Source organism: Gossypium hirsutum, chromosome A04, assembly GCF_007990345.1.
Source record: "Gossypium hirsutum isolate 1008001.06 chromosome A04, Gossypium_hirsutum_v2.1, whole genome shotgun sequence".
NCBI lineage: Eukaryota > Viridiplantae > Streptophyta > Magnoliopsida > Malvales > Malvaceae > Gossypium > Gossypium hirsutum.
In genome coordinates, this window is record NC_053427.1 from 71102871 (window position 1) to 71116698 (window position 13828).

Genomic DNA, 13828 nt, shown 5'->3' on the forward strand with positions numbered 1-13828 from the left:
AAGAAATAGAATTCAGGTGAAACTGCAAGCAACATATCCAAATATAAACTTCTAAATAAGAATTATTAAATCTTACTTGCTAAAAAATATTAGGCATTCATAATCTTTTTATTTATTTATTTATTAAGCTGGGTTTTCAAATAAAACTAAAAGTTAAGTTGCCTTCTTTCTTTATCTTCCCCATAGGATGGGCCAAAACTTGCCATTGGCGGATTAATGCTGAGAGACTGAAATGGGTTTTCTTTTTATTGTTGGGCCAGACACTAAAATGCTAAACTCCGATAAAACGGCGTCGCTCTTGTTTCCTCTCTGTGTCTGTCTGTCTTTCCGGTTTTAAAGGATTACTTAGTCGCTCGTTGCTTTGCTGAATGCTAAGCTGAATCTCTCTCTTAGCACAAAACACATATAATTCAAGGGGGCAAAGAAAACACACATGTCTTCCTCTACATGTTTCAGATGCTACCCTTGGTCTTACTCTCCTTCTTTCCCTTTCTTCCAAAAACCCACTTCACCTTTCTCCTCCATCTCCTTCTCATCTACTCAACCAAACCAAACCCAATTCCCTCTCTCCCACGACTTCACTCCAACTTAACTCCTCCACACCCTCCGCCGCCAAAACGACGAGTCCTCTGCTCTTCGCTTATTCGATTGGGCCTCTAAGCAACCCAATTTCATCCCCAACTTATCCATCTACGAGGAACTCCTCACCAAGCTTGGAAAACTCGGCTCCTTCGATTCCATAAAGCTTATTTTACAACAAGTGAAGCACTCCGGTTGTGAGCTTCGTACAGGTACTTTCTTAATTCTTATCGAAAGTTATGCCGAGTTCGGTTTGTACGATGAAATTCTCCATGTTGTTGAGCTGATGGAAGGTGAGTTCGGGTTAAAACCCGATACCCATTTTTATAATTTCTTGTTGAATGTTCTGGTTGATGGGAACAAGTTAAAGTTGGTAGAAATTGCTCATGATGGGATGGTTAGTAGAGGGATTAAGCCTGATGTTTCTACTTTCAACATATTGATTAAGGCTTTGTGTAATGCGCATCAAATTAGGCCGGCCATTTTGATGATGGAAGAAATGCCTAGTTATGGTTTAGCCCCTGATGAGAAAACGTTTACCACCATAATTCAAGGGTTTATTGATGAAGGTAATATGGATGGTGCTTTGAGGTTTAGGGGACAAATGGTGGAGGCTGGTTGTCCGATTACTAATGTGACCGTGAATGTTTTGGTACACGGGTTTTGTAAGGAAGGTAGGGTTGAGGAAGCCTTGGATTTTATACAAGAGATGTCGGAGAATGATGGGTTTTACCCCGATCAGTTCACCTTCAATATGTTGGTGAATGGTTTGTGTAAGGCAGGTTTTGTTAAACATGCTTTGGAAATCATGGATGTGATGCTTCGAGAAGGGTTTGATCCAGATGCATTCACATACAACTCTTTAATTTCGGGATTGTGTAAAATTGGTGAGATTGAGGAGGCAGTGGAGGTTTTAGACCAAATGGTTTCGAGGGATTGTTCCCCTAACACTGTTACTTATAATACTTTGATTAGCACCCTTTGTAAGGAGAACCAAATTGAAGAGGCCACTGAGCTTGCACGTCTACTTACAAGTAAGGGGATTTTACCTGATGTTTGCACATTTAATTCTTTGATACAAGGTCTGTGCCTGACGAGAAATCATACTCTCGCTTTGGAATTGTTTGAGGAGATGAAGAATAAAGGGTGCCAACCCGATGAGTTTACCTACAACATGTTGATTGATAGCTTTTGTTGTAGAGGGAAACTAGAGGAAGCTTTAAGCCTGCTTAAAGAAATGGAGTCAAGTGGCTGTGCTCGGAATGTTATTACTTATAATACTTTGATTGATGGATTCTGCAAAAACAAGAGGATCCAAGAAGCAGAGGAAATCTTTGATGAGATGGAGCTTCAAGGGGTTTCAAGAAATTCCGTGACCTATAACACCCTCATCGATGGTCTCTGCAAAAACAGGAGGGTAGAAGAGGCGGCTCAGCTTATGGACCAAATGCTAATGGAAGGATTGAAGCCTGACAAGTTCACATACAATTCTTTGCTTACATACTTTTGCAGGTCTTGTGATATTAAGAAGGCAGCGGATATTGTCCAAACCATGACTTCAAATGGGTGTGAACCAGATATTGTCACATATGGGACCCTGATTGGGGGCCTTTGTAAGGCAGGTAGAGTTGAGGTTGCAAGTAAACTCCTTAGAACTATTCAGATGAAAGGGATGGTTTTAACTCCACATGCTTATAACCCTGTTATTCAAGCACTATTTAGACGAAAGAGAGCTAATGAAGCTATGAGGCTTTATCGAGAGATGTTGGAGAAGGGTGACCCTCCAGATGCCATCACATATAAGGTAATATTTCGCGGCCTTTGTAGTGGTGGAGGACCAATTGGAGAAGCTGTTGATTTTGTAGTTGAGATGACCGAGAAAGGATTTTTACCCGAATTCTCATCATTTTATATGCTGGCTGAAGGACTTTGTGCTTTATCTATGGAGGATACCTTAATTAAGCTGGTTAATATGGTGATCGATAAAGCTAACTGTTCAGACAGTGAGGTTTCCATTATAAGAGGTTTTCTTAGAATCCGTAAATTTCAAGATGCATTGGCTACCCTCGGAAACATCCTGGACAGCAGAAAGCAGAAGAAACCTTACTGGTCAGGATGAAGCTAGATAGTGCTCCTAGTAAACATGTTGCAAAGAAGAAGCTTCATTGTTCATTATTTGTGTATTTTGAGGGTAAGTTCTTATCCTACCGTTAATGGAGCAGGAATTTGTTCCCAATTTTGATGGAAGATGCAATGCTTGTACTCAGAATTTATTAGATTTTGTGTACCATTTTTCAAATTTTCAGGCACTGATGCATTGTTGTAATGAACCAGCATCTGTATTTTATCTGCAGAAACAGCAACGTTCATCTTTTTCTCTTAACCTTCTCAGACTGCAGTCATGTTGCATTATTGCAGGAATTTGCTTTTAACATCGTACACGGTCTGAATTAGTCCAGGAATTTTATTGCAAAAACAAATAAAAAAGACTTCTTTTTTAAGTTGCACATGCAGCTAGCCCAAAGCCTTGTTTTTGCAAGGATGGCCGTAAAGGAAAAGGAAAAAATTAACCCAAATATATAAACCATGAATCGAACTTAGTGGATGTTGAATGTTCCTATAATCTTGTTCCAAGAGATCGATCCTTCTTCCATAGAACACGTATGGCTATGAAAAATATAAACAAAGAATCCAAGACCCAACATCCTTTCCCTCGCCCAGTACTTTAATTAAACTATTTCCGTATGTGCTTTACACGTCGAGCTTCAAGCCCGGCTGGATTTTCTCTCGAATGCTTATGATTTCAAACCGGCTGGAAAAATATTAGAACTCAAGATGGCAATTGAATTGATGGGTACTCGAGAAGAGGAGGCGCCATTGGTTATTGATATTTCAGAAAGAGAAACCCCAAAAAACCGAACAAGGGATATTCATATTTTGAGTTGTGCCTTCTTGGTCTTCCTCGCTTATGGAGCTGCTCAGAATTTGGAGACTACTGTTAATGCTGTGAGTTTCTTCTACCGATTTTCCCTTTTATTCATTTGATTGAACTTCCCCAGCTGCTGGTTGCTAAGAAGACTGACTGCTGTTTGAAATTCCTGGAAAATTTGAAGATTTTATTGTTCTGCAGAATCAATAAAATTGAGAAGTTTGACTCTTTTTTCTTTGGGTTTTAGCAAGGAAACTTGGGAATGGTGACTCTTGGAACACTGTATGTATCTTCTGCGGTTTTCTCGTTGTTTGCATCATTGGTGGTTTGAGTACTGGGGTCAAAGAATGCTCTGTTCTGGGAACTACTGGTTATTGGTTGTTTATAGCTGCAAATTTGAAGCCTACATGGTAATTACTGCTCATTTATTCACTTGGTTTCTATATATACAATAGCATGTACTAATCAAGTTATGATGAAACTTTGAGACAAAACATTTTCATCTTACTTTGGTTGATATACTATGATACCAGTTTACTTTTTCCTTGGTCTTGCAGCTTCAATAATATGGGTTGGGGAGGTATGTGTATGTTGTTAGACTTATTTAAGTTCATTTATCTTATTGAATAATGACTATTGCTTTCTTTTGGTTTATCAAGGGACATATCTTACTTCTATAGCACGCAGTCATGCTAGAGATGCCAACTTACATGAAGGAACTGTGATCAGTCAGTTCAATGGAGAATTTTAGGCAACGTTTGCTCTTCACCAGGTGACTATTGATCTCTGCTGTGACAATTAGTCGTTTTCTAATTTTTTTATTCAGAATAACTATCTTCTTTGAATATCTTTAACGGGCCATTTCGAGGTTGTAAATATTAATCTTTTACCCCAATTTTGTTTCTTCTTAAAATGCAGTTTGTTGGAAAGTGGAGCGATATGTGTTGCTTCTACTGTTAATGAAAAAACGTTTTTCCTCTTGTATTCTATGCACCCAAAGATTTATAAATACCTTATGTGGTCTAGAAGACAGTCTTTAAGTATAACTTGCAGTTGGAAAAACCATTCTGTCTTTTGATCCATGCTTCCAGATGTTAGATTTGAAGAAGTCTTATGTTTGTTGAATAAGTTCCTGATTATTAGGAGCATATCTTAGTTTGTTATTGTTTTTGAATTAGTATTTGTTTCAGTATTTTAGTTTCCTAAGTTAGTGGGATACGTTAGCTTGTTTTTAGCTTTTTTGTTTTTGTAAGGCTATTTAAAGCCACTGCTGTTTGTTTTCACAGTCACGAGAAATACAGATTGCATTGTGTTGTATTTCTCTGTTGAGTTCATCATTTTATTTTACATTTGGTATCGGAGCCTGGTCCAAGAGGCCTAATTGAATAAAAGAATAGAGTTTTCTTTTAAGAGAAACACGAAAGAAGAGTGTGAAGAATAGCGGAAAGCAGTTCCAACAATGGTGCGTTTGTGCAACCTGCTGTTCCCATGTTTGATGGGTACTATGAATATTGGGCAAAGTTGATGGAGAATTTTCTTCGAGCAAAGGAATTTTGGAGCCTAGTAAAAGATGGAATAGATGAAATTCTAGCAGAGAGAGAACCATCTGAAGAAAAGGTAAAGCTGTTTGAAGAACTACAATTGAAAGACAAGAAAGTGAAGTATTATCTCTACCAACCAATAAGTAGAGAAATCATGGAGACCATTCTCAATGATGATACATCCAAACAGATATGGGATTCAATGAAGCAGAAATTCAAGGGATCAACAAGGGTCAGAGAGCACAACTTCAAGCTCTAAAAACTAAGTTTGAAATATTGAGAATGAAGGAAGGAGAAACTGTCAATGCTTATTTGGGAAGAACTCTCTCAATTTCCAAGAAGATGAAAGCATGCGAAGAGAATGTCAAAGAAGCTGATATTACAAGGAAGATTCTGCGATCCTTAGTTCCTAAATTTAATTATGTTGTATGCTCAATTAAGGAATCAAACAATGTTGAGACTCTAACAGTAGTTGAACTTCGGAGCAGTCCATTGATTCATGAACAAGGAATGATAGGCCCAATTGATGAAGAATAGGTCTTAAAGGTTACAAATGAAGATTGAGGTGGAAGAGGCAGAGGCTGGACTAGAGGTTGAGGAAGAGGCAGAGGTCGTGGCAAAAAAAGTGTAGATAAAGCAACTGTAGAATGCTACAAGTGTCACAATTTGGGGCATTATCAGTATGAAAGTCCCAATTGGGAAAAGAAAACTTATTATGCAGAAATTGATGATGAAGACGAGATGCTGCCGATGGCACAAGTAGATCTGAAGCAAAACAAAAGGGAAGCGATATGGTTTCTCGGTTCTGGGTGTTCAAACCACATGTTTGAAAACAAAGAATGGTTTACAAGACTTGGTGAATGATCAAGCATTCGGTAAAACTTGAGAACGATTCTAAACTGATGGTGAAAGGGAAATGAGACATCAAGCTGGAAGTTGGAAGAAAAGTCCAAACAGTAAGTGATGTGTATTTTATACCTGATTTATGCAATAATTTGCTCAATATAGGTCAATTACAAGATCAAAGCATCACTATTCTGATTAAACATGGAGCTTGCAAACTATACCATCTGACTCGTGGGCTTATAATAGAAATACAATGACTGTCAACAGAATGTTTGTGGTCACCACAAATATTCTCATGACATCAGCCTCCTACTTCAACACATACAATGAGGATTCGAGTGATATTTGGCACAAACGATATGGACATCTGAGTTACAAACATTTGGCATTATTGCATAACAAGGAGATGGTTCAAGGGCTTCCCAAAATCAGAACACCAACAAATAGATGCAGTAGCTGCATGGTAGGGAAATAACATAGAGAAGCTATTCCAAAGAAGAGTAAATAGAGAGCAGCAAAGCAACTGCAGCTCATCCACTCTGATATTTGTGGTTCCATTTCACTTGCATCATATAGCAAAAAGAGGTACATGTTAACTTTCATATATGATTTTAGTTGAAAGCTGTGGGTTTATTTTCTGAATGAGAAGAGTGAGGCATTTATAACTTTCAAAAATTTCAAAATAATGGTGGAGAAAGAGTCTGGTTTATCATTGTGCAGTTTAACAACAGACAGAGAAGGAGAATTCAACTCTGAGGAATTCTCAAATTTTTACAAGGCACAAGGCATCAAAAGGCGACTTCTAACAGCTTATACGCCTCAGTAAAATGGAATAGTTGAACGTAAAAATCGTACCATTCTCAACATGGTGAAATGCACGCTTGAAGAAAAAAAGATGCCCAAAATGTTTTGGCCAGATGTTGTAAAGTGGACGTGTCATGCGTTAAACAGAAGTCCAACTGCCTGCTTGAAGAATAAAACCACCTGAAGAATGCTGGAGTAATCTCAAACCCAATGTTGAATACTTTCGGGTGTTTGGATGCATTGGAAATGTTCATGTACCTGAGGCAAAAAGACAAAAGCTAGACGTAAGAAGCCAAAAGCAAATTCTGATCGGTTACAGCAAAGAATCCAAAGGCTACAAAATGATTGATCCACTGACAAAGAAAATCACCATCAGCAGAGACGTGGTTTTTGAAGAAAATGAAGGCTGGGATTGGAGCAGTACAAAAGAAGAAACCATAAATGATGTATTAGATTGAGGAGAAGCCTATGAAGAAGTATACAATCAAAATGATGATGAATCAGATTTAAACGACGAAGATTCAGCTGATGGGAACTCCATATCAAGTGACGCAGCAGATTTCTCCAATGATGAAGCAGCAGCTCCTCAAACTTGAGAAAGAAAGGCTCTAACATATCTAGATGATTACACGAGTGGAGAAGGTCTCTCAGAAGATGATGTACAAAACTTTGTGTTATTTTTATCTACTGATGATCCTTTATCTTATGAACAAGCAGTAAAATCAAAAGATTGGAGGAAGGCGATGGATCTTGAAATTGAAGCAATAGAGAAGAATCATACATGAAAGCTGGTAAAAGCTCATTCTGGTGTGAAAGTGATTGGAGTCAAATGGGTCTATCGGACAAAATTGAACAAAAATGGAGAAATTGATAAGTGCAAGGCGAGACTGGTGGCTAAGGGATATGTTCGAGAGAAGGGAATAGACTATAATGAAGTGTTCACTCCTGTAGCAAAATGGGATACTATTCGAATGGTATTAGCTCTTGTAGCAAGAAATGGCTGGAAAATATTTCAGCTCGACGTCAAAAGTGCCTTTCTACATGGTGAACTCAGTGAAGATGTATACGTTGCTAACCACAAGGTTATGAAGTGAAGGGAGAAGAAGACAAAGTGTACAAATTGAAGAAGGCTCTCTACGGCTTAAAACAAGCTCCGAGAGCATGATTCAGTAGAATTGAAGGATACTTTATCAAAGAAGGTTTTGAAAAGAGCTGCTGTGATCACACTTTATTTGTCAAGAAGCGTGAGGATAGCAAGATTCTAATTGTAAGTCTCTACGTTGATGATCTCATTTTTACAAGTAAAGATTTGTTAATGATGCAAGGTTTCAAAAACTTAATGAAAAATGAGTTTGAAATGACTGATCTGGGTGAGATGAAGTACTTTCTGGGAATAGAAGTATATCAAGGCACTAATGGGATCTTCATAACCAAAAGAAATATGCCAATAAAGTTCTTGAAAAATTCAGAATGGATGCTTGCAATGGAGTCAGGAATCCAATAGTTCCTGGCAGCAAATTGTCAAAGGAGGAAGAATGAGCACAAGTCGAAGGAACCTTTTTCAAGCAAATCGTGGGAAGTTTGATGTACATGACAGTCACAAGACTTGATCTGATGTACAGTGTATGTCTGATCAGTAGATTCATGTCAAATCCAATAGAAACACATATGCTGGCAGCTAAAAGAATTCTAAGATATGTTTAAGCTACCATAGATTTTGGAATTCTTTACAAGAGGAATTGCACACATGAACTGATGGCATACACAAATACTGATTATGCTAGAGATTTGAGTGATCGGAAGAGTATTTCATGCTATGTCTTTATGCTAAGTGGAGGAGTAGTAGCTTGGGCATAAAAGAAGTAACCCTTTGTTCCTCTATCGACTACAAAAGCAGAGTATGTAGCTATTACCTCATGTGTTTGTCAAAGTGTATGGATGCAGCGAATTTGGAAGTAAATTAAAGGTACCCAAAGCAATTCAATCAAAATTCTTGGCAATAACTCCTCTACCATTAAGCTTGCAAAAAAATCCAGTTTTTCATGGAAGAAGTAAGCACATTGATGTAAGGTTTCACTTTCTAAGAAATCTTATATTTGATGGATCAATTAGCATGGAGTACTACAGAACTAGTGAGCAAGTAGCTGATATTATAACCAAACCCATGAAGCTCGATCAATTTGAAAAACTCAGAGAAGCACTTGGCATTCAAATTTGCAGTGATATAAACTAACATACAACTGGTATGTTTAGTTTAGGGGAGGGTTTTGTTAGGTTTGAAGAAGTCTTATGTTTGTTGAATAAGTTCCTAATTATTAGGAGCATATATTAGTTTGTTATTGTTTTTGAATTAGTTTTTGTTTCAGTTTTTTAGTTTCCTGAGTTAGTGAGATACATTAGCTTCTTTTTAGCTTTTTTGTTTTTGTAAGGTTATTTAAAACCATTGCTGTTTGCTTTCAAAGTCATGAGAAATACAAATTGCATTGTGTTTCACTTCTCTGTTGAGTTCATCATTTTATTTTACACAAGATATGCTCGAGTTTATACTTAAACCTCCAAAGTTTTCTTTTAAAAACTAATTCCTTCTTTATATGATTATAGTTAATGCCATGAATCTCTTTGCTTGGGGTTTAGCTTTTCTTTCCTTTTAAAATGTTTAAGAACTACTCATAAGTTATTCTTAGACTGTAGGAAAGAAGTACCAGCAGCAATAGAACTTTGTTGTTCATTGTGTTTCTTTGTAGTATGACATTAGGTACCATTCTAATGTGTTTCTTGCGTAAAGTCGTTGACAAAGAAAAGAAAGTATTAGAAGATTCTTCTATAAAATTTTGTTCTACTATGATGTCTACATTGAAGTTAGTTATCACTCCTTTGCTCAACTTACGGATGCTTTTGATCATTCTTCTTGTTTCTTATTCAGTATTACAGCAGGCTTTGGTATGGTATACTATTGCTTACTGAGGCCATTACTGCAACAACTTGTTTCAATCTTTTACTTCTTTAAAAGAGAAAAATTTTCGCCTATTTTCTTAGTTAGAGATATGCTTGGAATTTCAGGGCTGATTACACCAATGATGTTGTAAACCTGATCCTTAGAGAAGCTGGTGTTGGTGGTGCAATGGCAGTTTATAGGGCTTTTGATGCAATAGTAAGTGCCTAAAATTCAGAAATGATTACTAGTTATAAGCATCGAGCTTTACTTGAAAGTAGCTCTTTGCGAACTATATTTGTTGGAATACCCTTAAGTGAAAGATATAGAAATTTTCAAAATACTTTACATTATGGTAACCTCACTAATTTTAAGTGAGAAAGCTAGACTAGATGCAATTGGATGATTTATCATCTAATCTGGTTTTGTTTGTAAAATTTCATGTTTAGTGTTCATTAACAGTAGGTCGGCTCACATCTAGCTTGAGATCAATAACATTAATAGTTTTGGGAGGGGAGAGAGGGCTTTTCTTCAGGCAATGATATTCGTCTGGCTTTTACTGAAATAGAGGGAGGACAGTGCAGCCATATAAACCTTTATACCTTTTAACTTTCAGCTATTTTCATTCTCTGTTGTACTTACTGCTGGTTATATGTTATGATTTAGTGCAACTAGAGGAGTACTCGGCAAAGTATACCCACTTCTCATGGCAGCTTTACTGGGCATCGGTGATGGGGTATTGAATATGCAACTTAGTGCTTTACTTACTTTACTTTCTAATCATGACATGGTATGAACTTATTTCCCTATTTATATATGCTCGGCCTGACTTTTTGTTATGTTAATCACTTTTCTCCTATGCAAGCTACCTGTTAGGCCAAAGATGCAGTTAGATCTGTAATCACATGAATATTTCTTTGGAGAATAGGAAAAAACATTTACACAGCCCAAAGTGTGGTAGAGTTCAGCAATTGCGGTTGTGTTCTTTATGAACCCGGTCGTTACGTTGTTGACAATGGTGGTGATTATGCTTCCTACAATCTTTGTTTTATTGGTTCCATTTATGTATTTTATTGTAAAGGTAGAGAATACATTCTCTAAGGCCCTTACAAGTTGTTGGATCTAGTACCCTAAGTGTAGTATTTTCGTCTAAGTACAATTATAATTTTTCAAACAGATTGTTAATAAAATTATTCATAAATTACATTAGTACTTTGTATATTATCCTTACATGATTTTTGCACGCAAAGCAAAATGGAAACAAATGTTACTCATTGGTTGTCTAATGTTTAACTAATACTAAGCGATATTAAGTGGTTGGATCATAATACAGAAAGACAACTTATATTAGCAGATGAACCTAAACATATCCTTAGTCTAATCGAAAATGAGCAAACTAATTAAAAGACTAATATGTCATCTATCAAGTCCAATTGGGAGATGCTTTTTCTTTGACATCGGAACGGATGACTCCCAGAAGATATTGAGATAAATGTGATTGACTGGACTGACAGTACATTAGATTAGACCTAATGAGAATCGATCTTAAATATGTTTATGAATTTATTCATTTGTAATGTTCACAGTGTGGCATACCTAAATCCTGAGTGGATAACGGACTATGTATGCATTACTCTTTACAATTTGATGTAGGCAAAAGCCTGAGTTTGAATAAATAAGGAACCGAAAATTGGTGCATTAGGTGTATGACTTCTACAGTATGTAGCGTCATTCACAACAGTGGAATTCATAACCTGAAACATATGTAAATGATATCCTCTCATTGGCATTACATGATTGATGAAAAGTAAATGTGGCTACGGATCGTTCGTCATTATGATGGATTACTTGATCACTGTCTGATAGTAATTAACTTTTCACGAATGAAGATGTAATGGTTACCATGAGATAAAATAGGGTCATATTAGGAGAATAAATATTATCTCAAAAAGATTAAATGATATCTTACGAGGGTAACACACTTATTACAAAGTCATTGGACGAGTATTAATCGAATTGCTTTCGTAATGGTATGTCGTTGGGGAGAGCTCAATCACGATACTATAGTGAAATGACTTCATGACTAAATAAGTTTATAATTAATAGTCGAAAATTTTAAACTTAATTATAAATCATTTGAGCCTCAATTACATATGTCCAATCGGTCCCACCGCTAGCTTGTTGAAACAAAAATTGAATTGCTTGTTGAATCAAAAGGAACACAATGAATAGAAATGGAGAAACGAAAAAATATTTAGAAAATGATTATGGTTTTCTCCAAAATGAAAATGGAGAAAATGGAATCATTCGAGAATGAATGTGGTTTTCTTAAAATGGAATTAAAAATGAAATTGAGAAATGAACAAATAATTCCAAAAAATTATCGGAAGATTGAGTTTAAATTTTTGAGTTATTTTAAGGTCCAAAAATGAAAATAAACCATATAATTATAGTGAGCAAGTTGAATGGTGAAATATTAAATATATTTTTTCGAAAATTTTATTAGGGGAAAAATCATCATAAATTTATCGGGAGTAAAATTAGGATGAGAAAATTATTTAATATAAATATTGAAATTTATTTTTGGGAAATAGAAAAACAAAATCAGGTTGGATCAGATTACAAAGTATTAGGTCGAAAAGTCTGATAAATACTTGTAATTGGACTTAATGTGAGAGAGGCCCAAAATCCCTTCATGGAATATGAAGGGGCAGCAACCCTAGTAGGAATACTAGGGGTGTGCCGACCACCGTAATCCTCCTCTAAGTAGGGAGTATTTTTCTATTTGAAATAAACTTCTCTGATTCAATAAGAGTTCTACATTCTCTCCCTATAAATAGATGGCATCGGTAGGGCTATTTACACAATTTTCAGATACTGTTATTCCACCCAAAAATAGAAAAACTTTTATTCTCTAAGAATTAAATATATTTTTCAGAATAACGATTCTATTGATTTCTATTTAAGAATATTTTTTCGTTTTCACCCTAAAAGAAAAGAAAATTATTTTTTATTTTTGTGTTTGATTCGACTTGATTGAGGCTAAAAGAAAAGAAAACTATCGGTTAACTTTATTCTATTCTACCCTTTAATTTTTTAAGTATTCATGTCTAACATGTAAATATAGGAATACAATTGTTAAGGATATTTTGAATATATAAAAGAAATTAAAAAAATTAAACTAACAATACTTGTATGCGACACTTGTGGATATGATGATATGACTTCTAAGGATCTTTTAAATATATTAAAAATTTAAAAAAATCAAATTATATCCGTAAGCGGTACTCACACTTGAATCTGAATAATAAATGGCACTGTTTTCTATAAATACAAAAATTGGATTTTTTATTTTCCACGGATACAATTTTTTTTTTTAAATTAAGATGTATAAAAATGGAGAGATCACCGGCTTGCATTTTGTAACTGTCTCGTAGCTGCAAAAACTGTTGGCTGGATGAAATCTAAATAAATAGAAAAGGGCTTGATATCTACCTCATTTATGACCATTAATATAGACACAAATCATACCACCATTTAATAAAGATTAGAGTGGTTTACACTAATGTGCTGAGAGTCATTAAAAAAGGTTATAGAAGTTTGGAGATTTTGGTGATAAAAACCAAAAAAAATAATTACATTAATCTAACAAAATCCAACAGAGTCTCTGCGTACAGCTGTAGACTGTAATTTCTGTCAAAAGCATATTGGTGATGTGATCAACTTCTATTTCTCTAGGAATATATTCAAATTACCATTGACTCATTTACAATAGAAGCTGTTAAATATGTCTGATAACTGTGGAGCAAGATGTCATTGAGAATTATTCCTGAATGGCCCGAAGAACTTCCATATTATCCGTCCAAATTAGCACTCTATCACATCGCCTACTCTTTAGTAATGCCAAGCTATCTAGAATACCCCATAACTCAACGTTAAAGAGAAAACACTGTCCCAACCACCTATTAAACCCAATAATCCATCCTTCATGGTGAAAGAGAAAACACTGTCCCAACCACCTATTAAACCCAATAATCCATCCTTCATGGTGATCCCCCAACACTCCCCCAACAACGGCAACCCTCGAGTCGACCTTGACAGTGCCATCATAATATAATTGAATCAAATTACTTGCCCTAGAGGATGTCGTCCTTGAATTTTTCCTTCTAGTATGATCTACCTTGTGAGTAGAGCTAC

General features: G+C 35.8%; 1 protein-coding gene and 1 pseudogene across 1 annotated transcript; both read left to right on the forward strand.

Annotated features, from left to right (window-relative positions):
• Nucleotides 1–351: 351 nt before the first annotated feature.
• On the forward strand, nt 352–2962 carry LOC107948829 (pentatricopeptide repeat-containing protein At3g53700, chloroplastic-like; annotated as a pseudogene).
• LOC107948024 (UNC93-like protein 3) lies at nt 2955–4259 on the forward strand. The gene is given in 5 exon segments (XM_041111212.1): nt 2955–3585; nt 3756–3861; nt 3864–3918; nt 4066–4088; nt 4168–4259. Coding segments are annotated over 5 exon segments (447 nt in total). The 5' UTR covers nt 2955–3414.
• The last annotated feature ends 9569 nt before the right edge of the window (nt 4260–13828 follow it).